The following is a 25,161-nucleotide window of genomic DNA, read 5'->3' on the forward strand; positions in this document are numbered from 1 at the left end:
GCTGTTAAATTAAACTTTCATTCTGTAAATTGACGCCTTGTTCGACTTGATAACACAGAGAAAACGGCTCGAGACTAAATCTCATCCTACAGGTAATTTTTGAAAGTTATGAGGGTAATTAGTAAGGAATCTTTCAGTACAATGAAGAGCTACTGTAGAAATATAAGGTTTTAATTAGTACGATGCTGTGCCTGAAAAATCTCACGACCCGCCAAACATTATCAAAAACAATAAGGCAGCGAATGGGACAAACTTGAGTTATGATCAATGACACGAAGGACTCTTGCTGCATGCGCTGTAAATTGCATAATAATTTTGTTCTTTAGGCAAAGAAAATGGGAAAAAGAAAGTTGCGAGAAGCCTCTGCGAAAGGTTGGAGCCCACTAAAATAAAAACTACTAATTGAAATACATCTTAGATGTTTTTAAAGTACCACCAAACTTCAATCATCATCGTCACTCGATTTGTGCAGCTGCGAATATTGGAGGGAAATTGTCTCAGTGAAATAAAGGCCGAATTTCGTCAACAATTTCAATTTCTTTATCAACTCATGTCAAAATATCGGAAGAGATAAGTGAAACAGAATTACCGCGATGTCATAAATAAAGCCATTGATAAAAAGAAAATGAAAAACTGAAAGCTAATATCACAACGGTAGGTTTTTTTTTTCCTTTTTTTTTTTAAGATGTAAACAACCATTTTAACAAACGAGTCTCCTCGAATAGCTATTGTTCTGAATTGGATCTTACGCGAAGCGCTTTTGTAAAATTTACCCTGATTAAGAAACAACTCTTTAAATAAAAAGATACTGAAATGGAAGAAGTGAAATTTTTTCTTCTGTCACTCCCCCTCAAAGCAAAGACCAAAAAAAAAAACTTTTGCATGATCATGAATTTCACATTTTGCCGACTTCCCGACTGTTGCAAGTTTCAGATTAACAGCGGTATCATTGTTCTTCAATTGTCGAGGGAATTCGGCTTGTACTATTTTTTATTATTTCGAATTATTTTAATTCTGAATGCTTCGTTTTGTTACGTCTGGTGTCTTGAGCTGTTTTTTGTTATTTCACTCACTTTTTGGTCATTATTCATTGTGTTTTTCCTTCAAAGGACCACTTGCCTTTGTCTTCTCTATTGTGTTTATTTCTCTTCAGAAAAATTTACCTTTTCAGAGGAATCAAATTGTGTCATCTTGGCCCTCCATTCGTTTTAATTTTTTGCACAAAGGTTTCCTATTCCTCTGTTTTCAAAAGAGTCACCGTAATACCTCAGCAAACTTCCACAAGCTGACAAAACCGTCACAAATTTTGAAATAAAGGAAACCAAAGGCGGTCACAATGACAATCAAAAACTGCACACGTAAGATCCATCAAATTTTGAATTTTTTAGCAAGCCAGCGAGGGTTTAATGCGTCAAAAAACGAAGTTAATGACATCGGTTTAGTTTTAAGACCTGCACTACTCGTTTCAACCTGCCGATGAGGGCGGTGCTTCCCACCTAGCACGTTATGACATGAATATTAGATTTGAATTGAATGCGTATGCTAACCGGAATGTTTCAGATTAATACTCATATTTATTTATCTTTTCTCTAACCATCAGCAAAGGTATTGCTTAAGGTTGCGTCATCGTAACTACCCACTCGAGCACTATCACAAAAACTGGTCTTTAAAAAGGGGACGTTGTGTCGATCAAGTAACCCGACAGATTGGAACAAGTGACACCGATTTGAAATAATCAAGATGGCGAACACGAGCGTGGAAAATATCACGAAAACTCGAGTCTTTTGCATAAATGGATTGTATGATGCAAACCAACACATTTTTCTTGCGGGATTAAACATCTGCTTGGCCCTGACTGCATTTCTTTGGAATATTGTGATCCTCAAAGCCCTTGAGAAAGAAAGCTCTTTTCATCCATCATCAAAGCTGTTATTCCGTTGTCTGGCGAGCACTGATCTTTGCGTAGGACTTATCCTTGAGCCCATTTACATCACTTATCTAATGTCTTCGCGTCATACAAACACTTGTTACTATACTGCAAGATTGACAAGCATTGCAAGTGGAATTTTTTGTGGGGTATCACTGGCGACCTTGACTGCTATAAGCGTGGACAGGTTTCTCGCGCTAATGCTGGGTTTGAGATACAGGCAGACCGTGACTCTAAGGCGAGCTCGTCTATTTGTCATCATTCTCTGGCCGACGAGTGGTGTTACTGCAGCGATGTTCGAAGTCGACTACCTCTTGACTGTAGGAATCATATGTATTGCGATGTTTATCTGTTTGATAACCTCGGCCTTTTGCTATACCAAGATCTACCTGTCACTTCGCATTCACAAAACTCAAATAGCGCAGTTAAATATGCACGCAAATTCGTGTAGAACTGACGGAGAAAATCCTCCACTGAACTTGGCGCGGTATAAAAAATCAGTGTCAGCAGCATTGTGGCTGCAAATAACATTAATAGTTTGCTATTTTCCATTCTGCGTCGTTGCTGCCCTGTACGCCATAACTGGAGTAATCTCGCCTTCGCGTGATTTCGCTTGGGAAATGACACTATCTATCATCATGCTCAACTCCTCTCTTAATCCGATTCTTTACTTTTGGAAGATTAGAGAAGTAAGGAAAGCTGTTAAGGACACGATTGGACAGTTCTGCTCTTTTGAATGAATTTACTCTCGTTTTCTCTGTTACATTACTTCGTAGTATAAATTAAATCATAAGGTGAACTCTTTTGTTACAGCGGACATTTTCACTCTACATAAGCCGCATGTCCGATATGGTCTTAAAAACTTGAATACATATGAAATTGTTATGATTAAGCAGCCAAGTATGATAAAGTATACAGCTCACGGTCTCATTATATTTGGATTAAACGCTCTTTATACCTTTTCTTGACGTATTGATGAAGGAAGTTGAGTATTTGAGTTTCCCAAGACGGAATTGTTTATGCCTTTCAAATCTTCCTACATGCATAGTGCTAGTGCGTCATGATTGACATAATTCTGCTGCAAATTAATGTTGGATTTCAGTGTCGCGTAACAGGAAATCGATGCAGAAAATTCCAATTTAATAAAGGATTTATTTCGCTTGGAATTTATAATTTTAGGCAGATGTTCAATTGTTGGCTATAGAGAACGGGAGACGAACAAATTAAAATTATGGCGATTGACTTAAAAAAGGAAGAGAGGAGGGAAGCAGATAGCTACATTTTCTAAGAAATACTATCCTTAGATCTACCTGATGATATTTCTTAATTTTTCAATCAAATGGTGAGATCCATCTCCTCCCAATATTGCGTGACTTACCCTAAAATGACCATTTAATTGAAAGCGTTAGTCGGAGCACTATGGGTAATAACAACAGACAAAACACGAGGTTTCAAAGCAACGTTTATCTAAAATTCAGATAAATTGACAGGGAAATAGTAAAAAAAGATATCGTAGAAGGAAGAAAAAATTGATGTTGATAGTTCAATAGCCACTCAAGCAAATTATAAAATTCAACTGGGGGTTGATATTCTGACCAACGAGATTCACGCAGCCGAATTTCGTAACAAAAAGTTACATCCATTTAAATCTGCAGAAACTAAGAATATGGTAAATCAGCCGCCAAATATGAGTAAAATATGGCCAAATGGCAGCCAAACGGATAGGCGAAAATCAACTTTACACTTCTATCGCTAGGACTGTTAACCGCGTAGTCATCGTCAATTTTAAGACTTTGAGGCCCGCTTCTTTCTAGTTAAACATTCTTCCGCACCTCTGCTCTTCGTCCGTGAGTTCTACAAATGTGTATTGTGATCGAGAAAGAAACAAAAAGAAGGAAAAATCATCTTGATGATTTTAACGAACGATGCGACAAAATATTTCCATATTGATCGTAGGACCGTCGTCATCGTCGGTATACGACTTTAAAGCCCTTTTTAACTCGTGAATTGCGCGCATGCGCAAGAGCGAGTTATAGATACGATGTGGGGAATGGCATTCGCTCGCTCGCTCGCTCGATTGGTCGATTCCTGTAAACTTTTTTTAGATTTTAGGCTTTTGAGTGCATTTTATAGTTTTTGGCGAGCAATAAACAGACGAAATGGCGACCTTTGTTGCTAAGAATAGTGGTGGGGTGAAAAAGAAGCCAATGATAATCTTAAAAGAGTTTTTTTTTCGTTTTAGTTTCAACAAGCGGCGCCAGCGACTGGCAGGCATGCAAGGATTCACACTGAAATAACAGAACAACCTTCGTTCTTCATAAAATTGTAATTTACAATCCTTGAACTTGAAAATAATCCGAAGATTCATTGAAAATATCACTTACTGCGAAGCGCTCGGAGTTTACAGATGTTCAAAAGCTTTTTCTGTTATAGCGTGAGATTGAGGACAAAATTGATCATTACGTTTCGTCGCGTGTGTTTTTCCTGTGAGAAGCAACAAAAGATGCCGGCGACTGACGAAATAACAAGTTAACACGAAAATCAGATAACACCTAAACAAACAATTTTAGCTACCGATTTTCAGTGAATTTTTAAAGAACAATTTTCTTTTAAGTTTCAAGACAATTTGAAGATTCAACATACAAACAACGTACTAAAATGCGAAAGTTACACACCACAAAATTGATAAATAGGCCTGAAATGAAATTCTATCTTGTTATTGATCATACGTTGCCTAGCACGTGACCTAAATCTACCCAGGTGGAGATCCAAAATGACGGTGGCAGGCTTGGCTTAGTTATATCACTCAAAACTCGTTCCCGTTTGTCTCATTTGATAAAGAGGGAATCGTTAATGTTTTCATTAAGACAGTATTGCCTTGATTTTCTAATATTTACAACGAAAGACAGTAAATTTCACTTTTCACCCACATTTACTTCCAACCTTTTCTTTTGAACCAGAAACAAAAATGATAGACGTTTAAAACACATGACATCATCCACCTTGTCAAATGTAATAGCATGATCATTTCAATTGTAATGCCTTCTTATCCCAACGTTACTTTGTTTCTTTGCTACATTAGCGAACACTGAACTACTGCTCGTACTCTAGATATGACAATCAACCACAAAATTCCCTAAACCAGATAACATTAAACATAATCTAAAAAATCATGTGTCAATTCACGAGTTTGCTCACAGAGCACTTTGATTTTCCAGTTTAGTATTTTTACGCACACTTCCTGTTCGTTTTTCAGGTCTACAACGATATATTTTGGTTAAGGATGGAGGGAAAGGAAGGAAAAACAAGGTAGATCATTTTAGTTTATGGCCCGTCGACAAACGCCATTTTGAATCACTCCATGATGACTCCATGCTTTTACTCAGGCAAAAAAGGCGGCCTTTGTACCATCCCTCCCTCCAGATATTTGAATAGAAGGCATATAGATAGGGGTAAATCTAGCAGAGGTGGCAGGAGATAACGCATTTAATCCAAGTTTTGATGCATAAATTAGTTGTCTAAAAGATCAGCCGAGAATGGAGGGAGTGGGTGAATTTTTTCTTCCATGCCTAAACCTCATTGTATGACGTCATACTGACTTATACCACGAGGTAAAAATGCTATCTCTCGATTCCTCGCCATCCTGGTTCCTTTTAAGTTTGTTGGCACAATTTTATTATTTTTCTTTCTTGCTAATTCATATTTTGTGGTTAATCTCACACTGATTATGATTTTGGCTGTCGAAGCTAAAGAACGCCACCGTGAAATCACGTGACCAGGCTTACGACCTCCAATGCTTTACCACCGGACCACAGAATTTCTCTTTGTTAAACTAAGCCAATACTACTCGGTTCATTTGTGACACGTGTTCTGCATAATGCTAGGATCAGCAATATCGAGGGCATCAGGTGTGTAAGCAGATTGAGAAAGATGGCAGAATTTTAGGCTAGAATGAAAGGGGTATCGAATGGTCTTTAGAGCATTTCTTTGCGAGCATGCGAGCAGTGTGTTTACTTTTGCGAGCACGAGCAGTTGTCAAATTTTTCGTGCGAGCAGCGAGCACTTTAGATGAGCAGCGAGCACTTCGAGTACTTCGTAAATTTTCCGCTAGCCGGAATCTCTCTTTTATTAATAGGATACGTTGTTTTGCGCCAAGTAGCAACTAATAATCTGGCTGACACCTCCAAAACAGAACAATAGGTGCAAAGCTAAGGCAGTTCAACCAGTCCCAGTATCTTACAGCCAACTGTCCCCTGCTGATGCCAAATTACGTTACGAAGCTTCATGTGAGTCAGTCAGGGTGGACGTTCAAGAACTTCAAGAGCTCTAAATTAAGGAAATCTACTAGATCCAAAGCCCGCGATCTAAAGTTTTCCATCTCTTTCTAACCCGACGCTGAAATGGAGGGTATGTTTTTTTTTGTTATATAGCTCTTATGAAATGTAATAACGTGACATTCGGTCTAACAAGTATGTCGGGCTTCGGTTTCGATGATCGGCAAACTGGTTTCCCGCTGATTAACTGAAAAAGATTCAACGTAACGAGGCTTTAGCTATTTGGGGGCTTCCAGAATCTAACCAATCATAGCCGTACAGATCTGACAAGCTCTAGTAGTAGCTCTGAAGGTCAAATAGCACTGGTAATAATAGTATTTCTCTAGATTACTTTCTACCTTCGCGGGTGCCTCTCGAGAAGAATTCTTACATTTCGTGTTTCCGCCCGACAGTTTCTAGACGTGTCTCCGCGTTTGGCTAGGCCTTTAGGTTTTGGTCAAAATAATTAAAGCATCATTTCATTTAAGAATTTCCCTGAACCGGTGAAGCCCAAACGACCGACGGTTGTTATTAATGTTGTTTCGTTTAATCGGGTTTCATATGCCACCGTTTGGCATTAGATTACAGGTATTATTACTTGTGCCCAGAAAGCTTCCAAGGTTGAAAAAACCGCTACAAAATGCGATCTGAATACACTGTTTCAAAATATTTTGACTCCTTCCATTTTATTTCCCTTTGCCCACTAGAAAATCAATCATATCTACAAACCCTGATAATTTGCTCAAATAAATGGGAATGTAGATCAACAAAGGTTCACAAGTAATGTTGTCTCCATAGGAGATTATGTCATGTCATGTCCCGTCATGTCCAGTCATGTTGAGCTTCCTCTTAAAGGGTAACTAAAGGCTAAAAAGGTAACTTTTTCGGAACACCATCTAAATGCCTCGGGTAACACATTGAAAGAGATGCAAGGTGCTTCGAACGCCTCTTTGTGTCTTTTTTCTGCAGCAGAAAGCTTCGTGAGTCATAAGCCGTAAACGCTTCGATTTTGATCATTTTTGATCATGTGATCTTATACGTCACACGTATGTACATTAAGTAGGTGTGTACATTAGAAGTAGATAGTAGTTCGAGTGAAAGCAGTTCGATTTCGGGGTCTGAGTATTCAGATTCTGAGGCCTCGATTGAAGGTGAACATATTAATAAAAGGGTTTATGAATCTGTTGGTGAAATCAGGCCCTCGCGATTTCAACCGTCAGGACGAACCTGAAACAGAGGGCGAGATTCAGAAGAGGATCATGGGCCCGCGTGCTGCGGCCGCCTCAATCAAGAAAGCAAGATTGGTGAGTGCATTTACACTTGTAAATAAAGTATCTGAAAATTAGTCGCTTATTAAACGTAGGAGCGATCAAATGGACAAAACCAAAAGTGCAAACTCTTGAATACCATGGGAGCGAAGTGTTTCTATGCTATGCTAAATGCACGCTCCTTCCGAAGGTAAGGTTTCACTGACTGAAAATATAAACTTACATGTTTGTGGCGGTGAATTGGATGGATTATACACGTTTCCACGCGATTGAATCGGCTTTAAGTTTTCCTGTGTCGACTTTGGCGAACGATTTAAAATTTCTCGGCTTTTACTTTAAAACACGATGTAGCAAAAAATAGCATTCGCACATGTAGAATTGAACATCCTCTTAATATTAACTTATTGTTTATTTGTGGTCTTTGCACCTTGTTAATATCCGAAAGTTTGAGTTATCTCCCACGTTTGTGACAGTTACAGGGGTGATAAATGTTCCTTTTGGTGAAACCAATCATACAAGCTGTGCTCTCTATTTCTTCTATTCAACATCGTGAAAAAAATGGCTACTTTACTGATTTTTTATTACAAGGTGTCAGTGTGGAAACTGTTAATCAATGTGGAGGGAGAAAGAAAACGTCTTTTGCCAAGAAGTAGATGTGGTCAAAGACAAAGATTTGGAGGATGTTACAGTGGAACAGCCAATTGTCCATCATCCAGGGTTTGAGGAAACTGGTGAAGACTGACTCCGTCTGAATTTGTTTTGTTAGTAAACATCACTACTCAGCGCTTCTCTAGTTTGAATGCTGGTTTTCGTTTTCTTTGTTTTACATCCTGTTGTTTTCTGCCCATATTGTAAATATCAACGCAGCTAAGAGTAGTAGAGTTTTGGATAAGTATAGCTTGAACATATTTATGTATTTTTTTAAAGTTCAGGTCGTTATTTGAGAAACATTACGTGCTTGCTATTTCCGTAGCACGAGTTTGTCGCTGACTCGGTTCCTTATTTTAACCAAAGCACTGCGTTTTAGACGGTGAGAGCTAGGCATTCCCATGACATGTGCTTTAATGGTTTCCTATGTCGGCTTGTTTTGTTTACGATAAACGAGCGTGAGTACTGTTCACTCAGCTGACAGTGGTACATGTTCGAAATGAGTAACCTTTCGGACAGGTTTGATTTCATCATGTTTCCGGTCGAAAATGAGAAACAACGCTCGAGTGTGACGCCCATAACAAGGCGTTTCTTGTAACATTCATGTACAGCATGTCTCTGTTATTATTCACTTCCACTGGAAGTTAATTAAACTTAGGCACACGAATATGCTATATATGCAACTCAATGTTCGTTGTAATCTTTCCTGGACAACTCTAAAAATAAACAAAAAGTTACTACAGCAAGTAGTCTTCCTTTGTGCTGCTCACCAGTCTCCATTGAAAAAAAATAAAGAAAGGATAAGTCTTGTACATTTCCGGAACGTGGAAGAAAAGTTTCGTTCACAAAACCAGATGACGACCTCCCACAATACGCGAAAACAATTTGCGCTTAGTCACGCTCACTTCAGAACCGATGGGTCCAAGGTCACAGTGTTACACATCGGACAAAATCTAAAGTCAAATACTTTTCGGCTTGGACTAAAAAATATCGCTTTAAGTATAGGACTCGATAATGGTTGAGAGGAAAAAATTATTGGATTATGTATTTTTTTACAGCTGTTTGGAATGGCGTGCAAATTACCTGTGGCTCTGAATACAGACATGCGATCCCTCACGTTTCGATTGTTATTTCTCACTTGGTATTTCATAGTCTCTGGTGGTGATATGGTGGCCTATATCAGAATGGAACAAATCTTATTTTTTTGCCCCTCGTAAATTTTAGCAACGGTTAGACAGCGAGGGCGAAGTTGTTACTTTCAGGTTTTGACACGACCCTTTTCACTGACTTACACACGTGTGACGTACACATCACGTGACCAGGATCAGACCGTTTTCAAAATGGCCGTTGATTAAGCGTCAAAAAAATTTGTAGAAAATTTGGTTTCGCACAATATATCATTTATTTGTCCATTTAGGATCCTTTAACCTAAGAGGAATATATTGAGACGAAAAAAAAGGGGAAAAATTTGGCGTCAGTTACTCTTTAACTATATCAGAATTTCCTGGTGAAGAAACAATTGAATAGATGGGAGATCACATATTTGCATTTGAACTGCGGAACTGTACCTCTCTCGAACAGAAAGCCTGCGACGATGAAATATGATAAAGAATAAACCAATAAACGAAATGCTTGTCATGGAGCTTCGTGCGTTTCCCCGATAATACATACAGCGCCTCCAAAATAGTTACGGGCTGAACTGTTGAAGAAAGACTGAAGCCAGAGGTAAGGATGTTTCAACCTTTTTGTTACAACAATATAATAACTGATTTATCGTTTACATATGTATAAAAAATAGCTACAAAGCAGAATTAACGAAATTTCGAGCAATCGAGCACATGTTAACGAGAATGCGAGCATGCGAGCAGTTGCAAAAATTTTGCGAGCACGAGCAAGCGAGCACCCGTGTAATTTTTGCGAGCAATTCGAGCAAAGGCCATATTTTTCGAGCACCTTTAAATTGAATGGGACCATTCGATACCCCTATTGAAATTCAGAAAGCTGGTTTTTTCTTCTTGTCGTGAGTAGAGTTCGTCTGCTTCGAAAAAAGAAGCACTCAGCTATCAAACGCTGTACCATTACAAAATATCTTTTAATATTATAGCAATTTCCATAGACTTGTCAATACTTCGGAAACATTTTCAAGGAGCTTTTTATGATGGCCTTCTCAATATCTGCTACTGATATTTTCGAGGCTTGATTGAGGCTAAAACTGGACCAAAGTTTCACCGCCAAAAGTCATTGATGAAAAATAATATTCTTCATTGAATTTAGGGTTCTAGAGGGCAAAATGGCTTCAATTTACGAAAACGTTTATTATATCACACAACACGTTTTGCATATTATGCTATAGAGCTATATTCAGAGCCACGGATGTTGAGTTGAAGAGTTTTTTCCCTACAAAAAAAGCCTAGAATTATTTTCAAATTAGAATAGTGCATATATATATATATATATCTGACAAGGAACGCAAATCATTTTTTAATGACTTTTTGAAGTCATTTTTAGCACTAAATACGTATTTCCTTCGGACCAAATCAGGATTGCATCGGTTCAAACACTCATGACAATCAAGGACCTTCATACCTTAAATTCTTCTAAGTTATTTTCAGCATGTAAATAACCCATGGAGAACCAAAGAGCGGACGAGGGAAAATCCGCAAGTTGAGTTTGTGAGATTTAGCTCCCCATCCATTTTTTCCCCAACGCTCGTTCCACATTTTCACTCGTTCCCATGGTAAAATAACTGAGTGACTGGTACAGGCTATGAATGAACAAGCAGATTAGTATTCAATTTTGGGCATAAGCTTCAACAGATCTAGGGACAAGAAAATTGTATTTACAGAGATAGAATACAAAAACAACACCATACCACAATATCCAAGATATTGACGTTTGTCTCGCACCAATTTAATTTCTCTAGCCCTTTATTGCGTTATTTCGTCACGTATAACCAATATTACGCTTCACTGTGACGCATACCAAACTTATTTTGATAACTGAATACAACTTTCGTGTTCACTATCCTTGTCCGGTTGGGTTGACCACAAAAGAAGAGATTAAAATCAAGGAAAAAACTTGATGTACAGGACTGAAGCATTAGAGGTCAGCTAAGGTAAATTTATCGACAGCGAATTTCTAATTTGGCATGAAAATAAGCAAACATTGACAGGCGGATGTTTTTATTCCAGTAGATCCAATATGGTCAGTTCGATTCGTTGGAACCCTAACTCGCCAAGAATGTTTTAATTCTTGACGAAATGCGCAGCCACGACATATTAGAAGTGTCTGCGAAAATTCAAACCAAACATTTGCATTTGCTCAGCTATTACAGAATTGGTATTTTGAATTTGTTTGGTTCAAAACCCCTTGTGATCCAACTGTAACTGAAGTCAATTAGCTTCTTCAATCTGGGTGGAAACTTAAAGGCCATCAGTTTTTCTTTAAGTTGTGGCACAATTAAGCTGAGTATCTCAGTAGATGAATTCCTTTATTGTATTGTTAGGACTCACAAGTACAGCTCCAGATAAAAAGAAGTCCAAAGAGAATTTTTCAAATCTTGCTTAAGACATCCTCGGCCTTTGAAGTTTGAAAAAGACTGTCTTCGCTAACAGGCTCAGGAAACACCAATAAATCTGTTATCAAACACAGAAATGGCAAACCGATCTGAGGATGGAAACCACACTACAAATCAAGAGGCATTTTGCATCAATACGTCGTTTGGAAGAGAACTGCATCTGTTTCTTGTGGTGCTAAATATTTGCTTGGGTATAACCGCATTTACGTGGAATGCTCTCATTCTTGTCGCATTGCAAAAGTGTTCAGTTCGCCCCCCAACGAAATTGCTATTCCGCTGTCTTGCCAGCACAGATCTTTGTGTGGGTCTCATTCTACAGCCACTCTACGTTACTTATTTGGTGATCAGAGAATCTCCTAACGTTTGCCGTCTTCAAGGAACACTGACCAGTATTGCAAGTGGAATATTTTGTGGCATGTCGTTGACAACATTAACCGCAATAAGCGTGGAAAGACTTCTTGCCCTGTTGCTGGTTATGAGGTATAGGGAGGTAGTTACTCTAACACGCGTTCGCATTCTGGTGGCTATAATGTGGGCTTTCTGTGCTATCAGTTCGGTGCTGTTTTTCGTAAGTTTTTACGTCGCTGTAGGAATGGTCAGCATCATTATGGTACTGTGTTTAGTTATCTCTGTCTTCTGTTACACGAAAATATATGTCGCTTTCAACCGACACCAGAGACAGTTGGCACACAATACCCCCCAGAGAAATTCCAAAAAACCTGGAGGAGATATTCTCCTGAGCACGCCACGATACAAAAAGACAGTTTCCTTCTCATTGTTATTGCAAATGGCGTTAGTGACTTGTTATCTTCCCTTTGCAATTGTTGCAGCCTTGTTTTCCTTCACCGAAGTACGATCGTCACTTCTTGATTTCGCTTGGTTCGTAGCATTGTCGGTCGTTATGTTTAACTCAACTCTGAACCCGATTCTTTACTTCTGGAAGATCCGAGATGTGAGACAGGCAGTAAAAGACACAATGAGAAAGCTTGTTGGTCACTAAAAAATGGGATGAGACAGATGTCATGGATTAACAAAGAGAAACGGAAATGACTTTTTACCTGACTTTTTGCCAGAAGTCTTTATTTAGCTCTAAATAAGTATTTCCTGTGGAGTAATTCAGGATTGTATAGGTTCAAAATACTTATTTTATCAAGAGTCCTCATACCTTAAATTCTTTCTTGTCTCACTTATACATGGCTCACACTTATTGAACGAAAAACAAAGAGCGGACGAGGAAAACCCTACAAGGGAGCCGTTCTTGATATTTGCTTCCCACCAATATTTATCCCCTCCCCCCCTCCCCCCACCATTTGTCCCTACAATAAATTACCGGGCGGCTGTCACAGGCAATGAAGGAGATGGAAAATTGTTGAGATAAAAATGCAGTTTAATTTTTCAACGCAATTTCGGAAGGAGAATCTAACAGATCCTGGTTTAATTAAAATTTTTTACAGATTTGGGATATATTTCAAAGACAATATCCTATCATGATATCCAAATCTGATAATTGCAGTATGGTACAACCCTCTTGTTTTTGTCTGATAGTCATCTCAGTTTACCGACCAAAACATTAATTTAAGATATTTGTGGAGTTTCTCTTTGGCCTTTTATCACGAGTACAAAGTGTAACGCTGTGATTTTTTCCTCTTTCCGAGCGATTTTTATTTCGTCCTAACGAAATGAGGGTACGATACTGAGTTAATGGCTAGGAATGTTATAATTAAACAGGATCCTAATCGAAAAAAATAGATATTGATGAATCTGGCTAAATATGGTATCTGATCTCACTTGCAAAGCTGCCGTGTGTCTCGCAGACATATTTTTCTGGAAATTTTGTGCGTCATCCTGTTTCAGATAACCAATATTACGCGTGATTTTAATTAAACCATATCACTGAAGGTAATTTAGTAGATGAATGCATCTTTCGTGACACTATCCTCATCCAGACTGGTTAACCTCAGTAGCAGAGAACAAATGTAGGAAAATACTTCCAGGACGGAACTAAAACACTAAAGGACAGGTAAAGTTTATTTAGGGACAGTGAACTTGTAATTTAGCTTGAAAATGAGTAAAAGCGGTTGTCATTTTGTTTCAGTAGACTCAGTATCATTAGTTTGATCCACTAGAACCCCAACTCGCTTAAAATGTTCTAATTCTTGACCAAACGCGCTTTAGCCATGCATATCCGCACAGGTGGGATATCTCGCAAATAGTCAACTCAAATATTTGCATGTGGTCATGAGATCAGTCATTACACAATCGGTATTTTGATTTCGCTCAGTTTAGAATCTCAAGTGATCGCTGAATCATAACTGGTTTCAATTAGCTTCTTCAATTTTGGTGAAATCTGAGGGTCATTTTTGCAATTGTGGTATGATTTAGCCCAGTATCTGAATGAATTCCTTTTCCTTGTTATTAAATCACAGCTATTTATTATATATATTTATTTAGTACCGCCGGAAGATCATAGTACATATCTTGCTTAAGATATCCGCATCCTTTGGAATTTTAAGAACACTGTCTTCGCCAACAGGCCGCTCAGGAAACACAAATAAATTTGTTCTCAAGACAAGAATATGGCAAATCTATCTGAGGATGGAAAACACACTACGAATCAGACCGAATTTTGCATCAATACGTCGTTGGGAAGAGAACTGCATCTGCTTCTTATTGTGCTAAATATTTGCTTGAGTATAACTGCATGTACATGGAATGCTCTCATTCTCGTTGCATTGCGTAAGTGTTCAGTTCGCTCAACAACGAAATTGCTATTCTGTTGTCTTGCCAGCACAGATCTCTGCGTGGGTCTCATTCTGCAGCCCTTCTACCTTACTTATATGATGACATCAGAATCCCTTAACATTTGCCCGCTTATAGCCACACTGATCCGTATCGCAGGTGTAATATTTTGTGGCATGTCATTGACAACATTAACCGCAATAAGCGTGGAAAGACTTCTCGCCCTGTTGCTGGTTATGAGGTACAGAGAAGTGGTTACACTAAGACGCGTTCGTGTTCTAATGACCATACTGTGGGCTTTCTGTGTTATCCTTTCGATGCTGTTTTTAGTAAGTTACCACATCGCTGTAGGATTAGTTAGCATCGTAATGGTATTGTGTTTAATTGTCTCTGCTTTCTGTTACACAAAAATTTATATCGCTTTTAATCGACACCAGAGACGGTTGGCACACAATACTCTCCAGGGAAATCCCAACAAATCTGGAGAAGAAACTCTCCTAAGCACACCTCGATACAAAAAGACAGTTTCCTTCTCACTGCTATTGCAGATGGCGCTAGTGACTTGCTATCTTCCACTTGCAATTGTCCTTGCTTTGTTTGCCTTCACCAAACTACATTCGTCAATTCTTGACTTCGTCTATAACATAACATTGTCTATCGTTGTGTTCAACTCATCTCTGAACCCGATTCTTTACTTCTGGAAAATCCAAGAGGTGAGACAAGAAGTAAAAGAAATCATCACAAAGGTTGCTTGCCACTAAACAGTAAAGATCTGATAAAACAGCTGTCAATGGACTTGCAAAGAGAAAAGTAAATGACTTTTTAATTGACTTTTTGATGTCTTTCTTTTAGCTCTAAAGACTAACTTACCGTAGACCAAATCAGATTTGCACCGGTTCAAAAAACTTATTTCATCAACAGTCTTTATTGTCTTACTTTTACAAGGCTCGAAGTTATTAAAGGAGAGCAAAACAGCGGGCGAGGGAAAAATCCGCAAGCTGGGTTTTTGAGATTGAGTCCCCCCATCAATGTGATTTTCCCCTGCTAGCCCCACCTTTTCACTCGTTCTAAGATGAATTTGAATTAACTGAGTGGTTGGTACAAGCTATGGACGTGAAAGCAAATTATTAAATTTAAAAAGCAGTTAAATTTTGTGCATCCAATATCAAGAAGAAGCTCCAACAGATCTTAGGGACAAGAAACCTTTGTATAGATTTAGGAACAATTAGAACAATATCCTGCCACGATATCTAAATCTGGTAATGATAGTTTAATACAACCCTCCTGTATTTTTTCCTGGTCGACATCTCCGATCACAAGACAAAGCATTAGGATATTGATGGCCCTCATCTTCAGCCTAAAGGGGTTGATGACGAGTACAAAGTGTGTTATTGTGATTTTTCTTTTCAAAAGCGATTTTTCATATCTCCCAAACAAAACAAATGAATTAAGGTTGTATACTGAGTTATGGCTATGAAAGCTATTTCCAAATGGAATAAATAGATATTGATGAATCTGACCAAATGATAGTCAGAACAATTACAAAGCTCTTTCTTGTCTCATAAACTGACATCTTCCTTGACTCTTTAACTTGTCCTCTCGTTTCGTGTAAACAATATCACGCTTGATTTTAGCAAATAACAAGCTAATTTTAGTAACGGAATACACCTTTCAATACAACATCCTTGTCCGGCTGGGTTAGCCTCAATAGGAGAGGAAAAAATCAGGGAAAAAGTTCAAGTAGGAAACTGTAAAGGACAGGTAAATTATATTTATGGAAAGTGAAATTCTAATTTGGCTTGAAAATGAGTTAAAAGGGCAAGCATTTTTGCCTCAGTTTGATCCGGTAGGACCCCAGCTTGCCAAGAACGTTTTACCACTGAACAATTTGAAAATGTGTAGCCACAGCATATCAAAAATAGTTTATCTCGCGAATAGTCAAAACAAGTATTAGCATTTGCGTAGCTAACTCGCATAGAATGTTCTAACATGTCTAACTCTTGACCCAGCAAATCAGAAATAAATTATCTCACGATCGAGATGAATCAAACCATGCAAATATTTGCATTTGCTTAGCCATTACATGATCGGTATTTTGTTCCCCTCAGTTTGAAATCCTCAATGATCCAATCATTACTGGAGATCATTAGCTTCTTTCATTTGGTTGAAACTTGTAGGCCAATTTTTTCAATGGCAGCATGAGTAAGCTTTGTATCCAGCAGTCCAGATGAATTCGTTTATTCTATTATTAGGACTCACAGCGCCAAATAAAGGAATACTGAGGAACATGTTACATATCAGCCTTGAAGCTTAAGGAAGTTAAGACTGTCCTTGCTGAAAAGATCAGGAAATATCAATAAATCGTTCTGTTCTTATGACACGAAAATGGCAAATCTATTTAGGAATGGAATTCACAGCACCAGACAAGCAAATTTTGCGTCATTAACACATCGTTTCGAAAAGAACTACACTTGTTTCTTGTAGTTAGTGCTAAATATCTGCTCTTCTATATCTGCATTTACGTGAAATGCTCTCATTCTCTTAGCTTTACGAAAGTGTTCAATTCGCCCCCCCCCCTCCCCCACGAAATTGTTATTCCGCTGTCTCGCGAGCACAGATCTCTGCGTGGGTCTCATTCTGCAACAGCCGCACGTTACTTATTTGATGATACCAGAAACCCCCTAACATTTGCCATCTTATTGGAATACCGATCAGTATCGCAGGAGGAATATTTTGTGGAGTTTCCTCGACCAAATTAACCACAATAAGTGTGGAAAGACTTCTCGCCCTGTTTCTGGTTATGAGGTATAGGGCAGTGGTTACTCTTACACGCGTTCGTATTCTGTTGACCATTCTGTGAGCGGCTTTCTGTGGTATCAGTTCGGTGCTGTTTTTCATTCGTTTCTACGTCGCTGTAAGACTTTGAAAACAGACCACTTGATAAGGGATTACCGCTTAGTACAGTGCTGCTTAAACCGGTTCTACAATTGTAGACAAAAGCACGAATGATAGAGTAGAAGTAATTTAATCATGGTCGAATTATATTTTCCGGCTTTTATCAGAGTAATGCTGCCTTGCGGGAAGATACATGAGAACAAATTGTGGTACACATTATGATGCTGGGTCAGGAAACAATGACAAAACTAGCGAGCAAATTTCCGGGGTCAAAGAAGGGAGACATTGGTCTCCTTGACAGTACGTTACTTTCAGGACTATTTGGCCGAGAGATCCTCTCAGCCTGCAATCAAGGAGGCTGGAAAACACGAACATGAATAGAGAGCTCAATTGATTAGGAACCGAGCCAGGGAGATCCTGGTAAGTCTTGAGGTACTAATGAGGCCCCTCTTCGGCTTGTATGATGATTTGTGACTAAGATATACAGTCGAATCTGTATTTAGAGGAACTATATTAAGCGGTCACCCTATATTAAGCGGTCACCCTATATTAAGCGGTCAGTAGTCAAAGTCCCTATTTTGCTTCCCCTTAATCACTGTAATTTTCACCTCTATTAAGCGGTCGTGGTCACCCTTTACGAAGTCCCAACGGCTTGTTTGTATTGCCCTCCACCTGTATTGAACCGTCACAGAAAGCGGAACCACTCAAATAAAACTAAAAATAGTATTTCAAGTAATTGTTAATTCATGTTTCTCTTCCATAACCAAAGTAAGAGATTCTGTACGTTAAGAGGTCAAAGAGGCATTGTTTATGGTTTTCTATAACACCCCTAATAAACGGAACCCGTATGAAGCGGTCACTCCGCCATTCCCCGTGGGTGACCGACTGTCTTTACAGAATCATATAACCTATGTAATTTGCTTCTGAAGAACCAAGAATCTTAACCAGTGCTAGACTCTGTTTTTTCGTTTGCCGGTCCGTCTCGCTGCATAAATAGATACAAGCCCGTTGATACGCATGGACGGGTAGCGATAAAGGCCGTTTCAAGTAAGGCGCAGAAAAATTCGTGACTGTTGATAGGAGTACTTGCTGGGTGATACTGAAAAAGAACTCTCATTCAAACAGAATATCTATTGAATATACGCGCTGAGAATTTCAGTTAACTAGCGTCAAATCACCCGTACCCAAAGATATATTAAAAATATTTCGATGCGCTTACAGGCCCCCTATTAAACCAGCTTTAGTTTGAACTGGGCCGGCCTGTTTAAATGTTTCCAATAGATATTAGAACGAATACATCAAACTTTTGGGACCACCTGCTACAGCAGGCCTCGGTCGTACGTGCTGATTTGTCAACTCATTAACACTCGCGCTTTTCTAGAAGACCTCAGACCTAGCCCTAAGCAAAGGAATCTTATTTGCTATGTTTTTAAAGGTCATATAGGCCCTATTACTTTTCAGTAGTCCTGTAAGTCTCCTACTGATTCACTGAATCAATTTTGGTGCTGAGTGAAGCCAAAAATGACGCCAGGATAATAGAAAATCAGCTGCGTTTCCGTGCTCAAAGGTTGTTCGTGTCTAACCATGTCTGTGTGCCAATGGCAACTGACCCGGAAATTGTCTGTTGTAAAGGCACGCCACCAATCATATTGCTTTACCAAAATAAGACTTTGTTTTGCATTGTCATCGTAACACGCGCGATGCCGCGAGGGCAAAGAATGACGTATGATCACGTGAGGTTGACCGTTTCGTACCAGTCTCAGTCTCATTCTCACCGAAACATGGAGCGGGTCGTGTGGGAAATTTTCGTACTTTTGCTGTTCTCCCTGGCCTCAGAATGTGGGGGAATTTCGGATAAGGCGGCTGAAGAACCTAGAAAAAGACATTTGTTCGTACAAAGAAGCCAACCGCTGCCTGGCTCTTCGAAAAAGTTGTTGAAGATTGAATACGAAGAACCACCTCGGTTCAGTGCTGAACAAGAGGAACCTGAATTCTTGCGACGAGTTCGTCGATCGGTGGATCCCGACATGAATCCCGAAGCTCACGTGGTAAGAATTTTTGTTAAAATGCTTCATTCTTTAAAATGATTGTCGAAAATATGTGTTGGCGAGTTAGAGAGACTTTCAAGCGTTCGGTACATACGCGATTGTCAAAGCAATATAATTATTAAAACTATGATGTCATCGGCTGCATGCAAACACCTTTAAAGTTCTTCCATATAGTTTACATTTCTAACAAAAGATTATTGCTCAGTTTAACTTATGGGGCATTTTTAAAATGCATATATGAGTCAATGATCGTCGAGGTTTTTGCATCTGCTAGCTTTGCATAAGTACAGTGTGGTTCATACCAAAACAAATTTAATGCGAACTTCCTGCTTCACTGATCAAAATTGGAGCGATATTTGTCGGAGCAGAGAATTTGACCTGAAGATCTAAATTTTATTTTCAGTAGTTCTGAACGGTTGTGATATAATATTTCTCCACTTTCTCCACTGTTGTACAGACTCGTTCAGCTTAGAGTTATTTCTGGCGATAATAATGTGCAGTGTTGATAAAGTATGTGAATTTCTTGTGAGTTTCGCACCGAAGCCGTTTTTTAGCGGCAATTGTCAACAAGGAAAAATATCAGAGCACTTCTGCACAATATTTTTGGTTGTATTAACTTTTACATGTGACAGTTTTTGGCAGGGAATTGCATACGATGTAGTGCTAGTCTTTTCGGTTGGATTCAATACTTTAATTAAGACGTTTTGAAAAGTGCACAAAAATGATGTTTAATGATCACATGACTTGGTGGTAGAAATGTTTTCAATCGCACTTGTTTGGTAATTACAACCTAAACGTTTTCCAGTGCCAGTGATCCACATGTTTGTTTTAAAGTTTGTTTCAGACCACACAGCAATAAAACTGGTTAAAGTCTGTGATGTCACTCTCCCCTGATATCATACTCTTTTGTCAGTCTTCTAAGCTTTTGATGATGCTGTGTTCCTAGAGGACCATTTTAAACATTTAGGATGCTCAAATACGTAAAGCTTTCATTCAAGCACAGTTTTTTAGGTTGCTGTTAGGAAAATGTTTGTTACCTTTGGTGTCTATGCTCGGTTTGAGCACACCCCTTGTGTAAGTAGGTCAATAATCACTGTGAACCAGTTTATGTTTCGAAGATCCAATGCACATCTTGTGTTTTCTTTAACTGGAAAGTCTGGATCTTATAGTTTCAGTCTCTGACTTACACTTGGGTGGTGCAATATGCTCAGAAAAGGTTTGGCACAATTTCAAGTTCTTCTATTACAAAGGAAATTTTATACTAGATACGTGTGTGTTTTGGTTATCTGATATCTTGAACTATCACCTACTGTATGTAATTTCAAATTTTAAGGATTAGGCTTCAGAATGCTTATCAAGACTCCACCATGTCGAAGTTTTTTTACATTTTATTCCAAAATTCTAGAGCATATTTTGTGCCCATTTAACCAAAGAATTATTACATAATGTTTTGAAAGAATTTCTTGATTAATCAGTAATGTTGTGTCTCACTGCATTTCTTTATCAGCTGCACTTCGGTTTCTATTGTTGGCTGAAAAGTTACTGTAGAGTTGAAGAATTCTACACATACATGTATGTTGACAATCAGCTATCTTTTGAAACAAATCTAATGAACAGTTACAAAAATTAAGTGTCATGGCGCAGCGAAAACACAGCATTGTCTCCAATCTTTGTATTATAAACTATATGTTAATGTGCCTGTCAAAGAAAGTACCGTTCAGCTGTATGTGTATTTGCATAAAGCAATAATTTCCCAAAATGCATTCTACTTTTATGATGTAAAATTTATTTCTGTCAAAATGAAGCTTTCCATGGCATATGTTTTAATCACCTGAAGTTTTGAGGACTTATATTTTCAATCATTTTACTTTCAGTATGATTGTGAAATACTACAAAGTAAACCATCTGTTTTTTAGATTATGTAGAATCTTGTCATACCTCAAGTAGGTTTTACTCAAACTGGATTTTATAAGTATTCTTCTCTTCGTTGGAGAGAGTGGCAGCTGGCTTTTCCTAAGAGTTAGAGTCTGGCTAATGTAACATCAAAACAAAAACTAAACAACCAATTCCTTAACAGCAAAACAGGAGCCTTGGTGTGAAATTAAAACAGAGCAGAAAATGCATGGGAGATCATTGAGTGCCTAGCAATGTTTATTTAAATGAGAGAGAAAAGAATTTACAAAAGAAATGTAACTTGATAATTAATTTAGAAGGAGTCATGCAGGGTTGGTAACACATTAAGCTGGGATAAAAACCGCTGTCTCTAGAGATGAGATAGGAAAACAGAGTGCAAGCAAAGTGGAATTTTGTGAAGGGTTGATGAACATTACATTGGGTAACGATTTACTAAATTCTTGAAAAAAAAGACAGACTTTAAAATGGCAAAAGTTTTAATATTTCAGAATGGAGTTTATTGTGTTGAGGTCAGTTTATCTCGTGCATTTTTAACATGGTTGAATTGCCAAAAGTGTTGAATAGTCTGAGTATGAATTTTATGGTAATTGTAAAAAAGATTAATTTTCTTTGGAACCATTTGTCTAATGTGGTTGAATATATTTGAGGTGAAAAGGCTGTAATTTAAACATTATTCAATTTAACTCTACACTACTTTTATATTTTCCTTTGTTCCAGAAACATTACTTTACAGTCCTTAACCCTTTAACTCCCCGAAGTGACTAACATGTAACTTCTCCCTATAATATCTATATATTGTCCAGCAAACAGGTAATGAGAATACCCAAACTTATCAAGTTGAAGTTGGTGTCTTGATCCAACACCAATTTCTTGTAACTGATTAACAAGGAAATGTGTAATAGTAAGAGGGGAAAATTAACAATCAGATCTTGGGAGTTAAATGATTAATTAAAGAAAAAATACTGAACAAGCTACATGTAATTTGGAATTATTTTAACTTGGAAACCTTTTTAAAATACAAGATTTGTACTGCTCAAGCAAGGACTCAGATTGTTTTTTTTTTGTAAGTGGCTGCTAATGGTAGAATAATTATGTAGCCATGAGCATGTAGTTTGTCTTGCAAATAATAAAATCTTAACAAACAACAGCATAGCAGTAGCAAACTGTTGGTAATCAGCTTTTATTGAAGTACCTCATTTAATCCATTGAATCCCAAGACCTGATCAAGAGGGGGGCATTGGGGTAGCAGCTAGAGGGGAGAGTTGAAAATCAGATCTTGGGAGTTTAAGGGTTAACCTTGTAACTTCCAGATGTGATTAACATGTTACTTCTCCCTTTTATAATTCGTGCCTTGTCTGGCAAACAAGTCGTAAGAATACTGGGTACTCAAACTTATCCGGCAGAAGTTTTTATCTTGATCTAACACTGAATTCTTGAAACCAATGTTTGAAACAATTAATATAGAAATGTGTAGCTGCTAAAGGGGAGAAATAGCAATCAGATCTTGGAAGTAAAAGGGTTAAAACTTTGTCTTTAAAGAAACCTTGGATACTTTGTTACATACTCTTATTTTTATGGACACTTACATGTATTTTTTCTTATTAACAGTTTAGGTTTAATGACAGTCATTACCATGCCTATGTGCATTGGGCTGGAGATCACAGGGATACCATCGTAGTGTTAATGCGAGATCCTATCCCTACAGCGCGGAGCAACAGTCATGTGTGGATATCTAGGAACTATGGTCAAAGCTTTGTGAATCGTACTGGCTCGTTTAGGACTTCAAAGGGAGTTGCACGCATTGACATGTTTTATCCTTCTCCTTTGGATAATACAAGAGTAAGTGAAGGGTGGGACATTCACTTGGTTTGAGGAAATTTTGTCAAATTGGCCATTTTTGTTACTGCATGTATTACTAGGTGTGGCAGAGAGGTTTTGTGTAGCCCTGTGGTGATATTAATAGTGGACATCTGAGACATTGCTTTTTTTGTCCACTGTTTTCAGGTGGAGTTAAAGTTTATTTGGTTGAAATTTTTAAGAGTAGATACTGTAAACAGGGAGAATCTGGAGGAAATCCCTTGGCAAAGATAAGAATAAAGAGCAAACTCATCTCAATCTTGATAGCTGTGTTCAATTTGTGATCTATTATATTGTGCCAGATGTGGCCTATAAAACCTTCTACAGTGTTGGTGGAGTTCACATTTTCTTGTCTGTACAGAGCTAAGTTTCATCAGAGTCTACTGATGAAGATACTGTACTAAGTAACTTGTGTCATCTACTGATTGGATCAGATAGTGTGATTTATGTGAAATTTTATTTTTTCCTTTCAGTATCTCTTTGTTGACAGACAGAACGGGATGATATACAGCACATTAGATGATTGTCAGACTGTTATAAACAGCAGTGTTGGATTTGTTGCAGATGAAATCACCTTCCACTCAACCATTAAAGATGTTGTTGTGGCTTATGATGCATCAGCCAAAAAGGTATGTTTTCTGCACCCATAATACCTTAACATCATCATCCATGTTCTCCATCCTCTTCTCTATAAATTTCTTGCTGTACAGACAAGGAGAATTCATTTAACAATCAAAGCGTCTTATGTTAATGATTATTTCTTTTAAGGAGTAATTAGATGCTGGTTACTCCAAGGGGTGAAAAGGTTGAAATGTAATGGTTTAACCCCTGAGAGTGACTGGCTTGGGATTTCTCCTTACAGTCTCACTCTTGGATCAAAACTAGTTACCAATTTAAGAAGCTCCTACAGTTGTCAAACAAATACACTTTGTCAGTACCACTGGTATTTTAAAGCGAACAGTGTGGAGAATATAAATGCTGATGTTAGGGTGCAAAGAGTGAACCAATGCTTTATAGTTATGCAGCAGAATCACTGGGAAGGTTTCAACTAATGCTCAGAAGTGTACTATGCACCCTTTGAAAGCTTGCGACCAGTATATATTAAAAAACAACAGCATGAGCAACTACAGTATCAAGGAGATATAAGTGACTCAAAACTGAAAACATAAAACATGTATTAACTGCCAAATGTTTTAAGTACTGATACTCTTAGACAGATCCTCAGTTGAAACTCTTAGAGCACAGCCTACTGTGGTGTTACTAGTTTTACAATCCAGGTGTATTCCAGAAAAAAAGTTGAAAAATTGCAATGGTGCTTGGATTGGAGGGGTGGAAACGTTGTTACTTCAGTTCTTTGCATGACAAATTTTGGAAATCCATCACATATCCATCAAATATTCACTAAGTTGTGAAACTCTATGTCAAGGAAACTTTGTCTTTGGGGTGAAATGGTTAAAGCACAGTACAATTTATGTTACTTTTAATGTACGCCTTACAATATGTGTAAAAGTTGGTTAGAGATGAGCAGTACCAGAGCAGAGAGGTACTTGTACAATGTACTTGTAGAGCAAGGGATAAAATAGGTCAATATTTGAAAACTTGACTGACAAGATACTCCTCTTATTTCACAGCTCTACTATTCTGCTGATTTTGGGTTCTCTTGGAACTTGAAAGATGAGAATGTTGTAACATACTTTTGGTGAGTCTGTTTTGTCTTGTGATGTTTTTTCTTATACTTTATGTAGCCTTTAACCATGCATAATATTTTTGTATGATCTTTCACAATAGGGGCATTCTTCCATGGGACAATCCCAACACCTTATATATTGAGCGGGAAGAGTACGCAGGTACAGCTATATGCTTATTTATAAAATAATCAGAGTAATGCATGCATTTTGAGTGGTTCTTGCCTATGATCTATGAGATGTACAGTACCACTCAAAAGTAAGTTGACAAGTCCTCAAAAATTGATCCT

General features: G+C 38.1%; 4 protein-coding genes and 1 long non-coding RNA gene across 9 annotated transcripts in view; all 5 read left to right on the top strand.

Annotated features, from left to right (window-relative positions):
• On the top strand, window positions 1–2,890 carry LOC113685092 (melanocortin receptor 4-like). The gene is made up of 2 exons (XM_089211048.1): window positions 1–92; window positions 1,601–2,890. The coding sequence occupies exon 2, from the start codon at window positions 1,741–1,743 to the stop codon at window positions 2,665–2,667; it is 927 nt and encodes a 308-aa protein (XP_089067174.1). The 5' UTR covers window positions 1–92; window positions 1,601–1,740; the 3' UTR covers window positions 2,668–2,890.
• Window positions 2,891–6,202: 3,312 nt separating this feature from the next.
• LOC149044318 (uncharacterized) lies at window positions 6,203–8,888 on the top strand. 2 transcript variants are annotated; one of them, XR_016187430.1, is made up of 3 exons: window positions 6,203–6,334; window positions 7,438–7,544; window positions 8,097–8,888. It is a non-coding gene; the product is annotated as an uncharacterized LOC149044318 (long non-coding RNA). The 2 variants fall into 2 exon arrangements; XR_016187429.1 differs by having other exon boundaries at window positions 6,318–7,544.
• A 604-nt stretch (window positions 8,889–9,492) lies between these two features.
• Window positions 9,493–12,899, top strand: LOC113685129 (melanocyte-stimulating hormone receptor). Of its 3 annotated transcripts, none has more exons than XM_027202610.2 (2): window positions 9,493–9,881; window positions 11,662–12,899. In XM_027202610.2, exon 2 carries the CDS (start codon window positions 11,810–11,812, stop codon window positions 12,731–12,733), a length of 924 nt encoding a protein of 307 aa, XP_027058411.2. In that variant the 5' UTR covers window positions 9,493–9,881; window positions 11,662–11,809; the 3' UTR covers window positions 12,734–12,899. The 3 variants fall into 3 exon arrangements, with proteins under 3 accessions (XP_027058411.2, XP_089066065.1, XP_089066066.1); XM_089209939.1 differs by lacking the exon at window positions 9,493–9,881 and adding an exon at window positions 11,020–11,271; XM_089209940.1 differs by lacking the exon at window positions 9,493–9,881 and adding an exon at window positions 11,020–11,261.
• A 729-nt stretch (window positions 12,900–13,628) lies between these two features.
• On the top strand, window positions 13,629–15,984 carry LOC113685079 (melanocyte-stimulating hormone receptor-like). Of its 2 annotated transcripts, none has more exons than XM_089209941.1 (2): window positions 13,629–13,753; window positions 14,185–15,984. In XM_089209941.1, the coding sequence occupies exon 2, from the start codon at window positions 14,310–14,312 to the stop codon at window positions 15,231–15,233; it is 924 nt and encodes a 307-aa protein (XP_089066067.1). In that variant the 5' UTR covers window positions 13,629–13,753; window positions 14,185–14,309; the 3' UTR covers window positions 15,234–15,984. The 2 variants fall into 2 exon arrangements, with proteins under 2 accessions (XP_089066067.1, XP_089066068.1); XM_089209942.1 differs by having other exon boundaries at window positions 13,666–13,753; window positions 14,267–15,984.
• A 3,129-nt stretch (window positions 15,985–19,113) lies between these two features.
• The window catches only part of LOC113685094 (sortilin-related receptor), a 57,793-nt gene continuing 51,745 nt past the window's right edge, over window positions 19,114–25,161 (top strand). Inside the window, exons 1-5 of the mRNA XM_089209943.1 lie at window positions 19,114–19,415; window positions 22,938–23,168; window positions 23,660–23,815; window positions 24,818–24,885; window positions 24,975–25,033. Coding sequence (XP_089066069.1) covers window positions 19,149–19,415; window positions 22,938–23,168; window positions 23,660–23,815; window positions 24,818–24,885; window positions 24,975–25,033 — 781 coding nt within the window. The 5' untranslated portion in view covers window positions 19,114–19,148. The remainder of the gene's footprint in view (window positions 19,416–22,937; window positions 23,169–23,659; window positions 23,816–24,817; window positions 24,886–24,974; window positions 25,034–25,161) is intronic.

This window comes from Pocillopora damicornis, chromosome 6, assembly GCF_964200805.1.
Source record: "Pocillopora damicornis chromosome 6, jaPocDami1.2, whole genome shotgun sequence".
Taxonomy (NCBI): Eukaryota; Metazoa; Cnidaria; class Anthozoa; order Scleractinia; family Pocilloporidae; genus Pocillopora; species Pocillopora damicornis.

What these genes read in the sequence shown, in the direction of transcription:
- LOC113685129 (XM_027202610.2), top strand. Translation starts at nt 11,810, where the DNA reads ATGGCAAACCGATCTGAGGATGGAAACCACACTACAAATCAAGAGGCA.
- LOC113685092 (XM_089211048.1), top strand. Translation starts at nt 1,741, where the DNA reads ATGGCGAACACGAGCGTGGAAAATATCACGAAAACTCGAGTCTTTTGC.
- LOC113685079 (XM_089209941.1), top strand. Translation starts at nt 14,310, where the DNA reads ATGGCAAATCTATCTGAGGATGGAAAACACACTACGAATCAGACCGAA.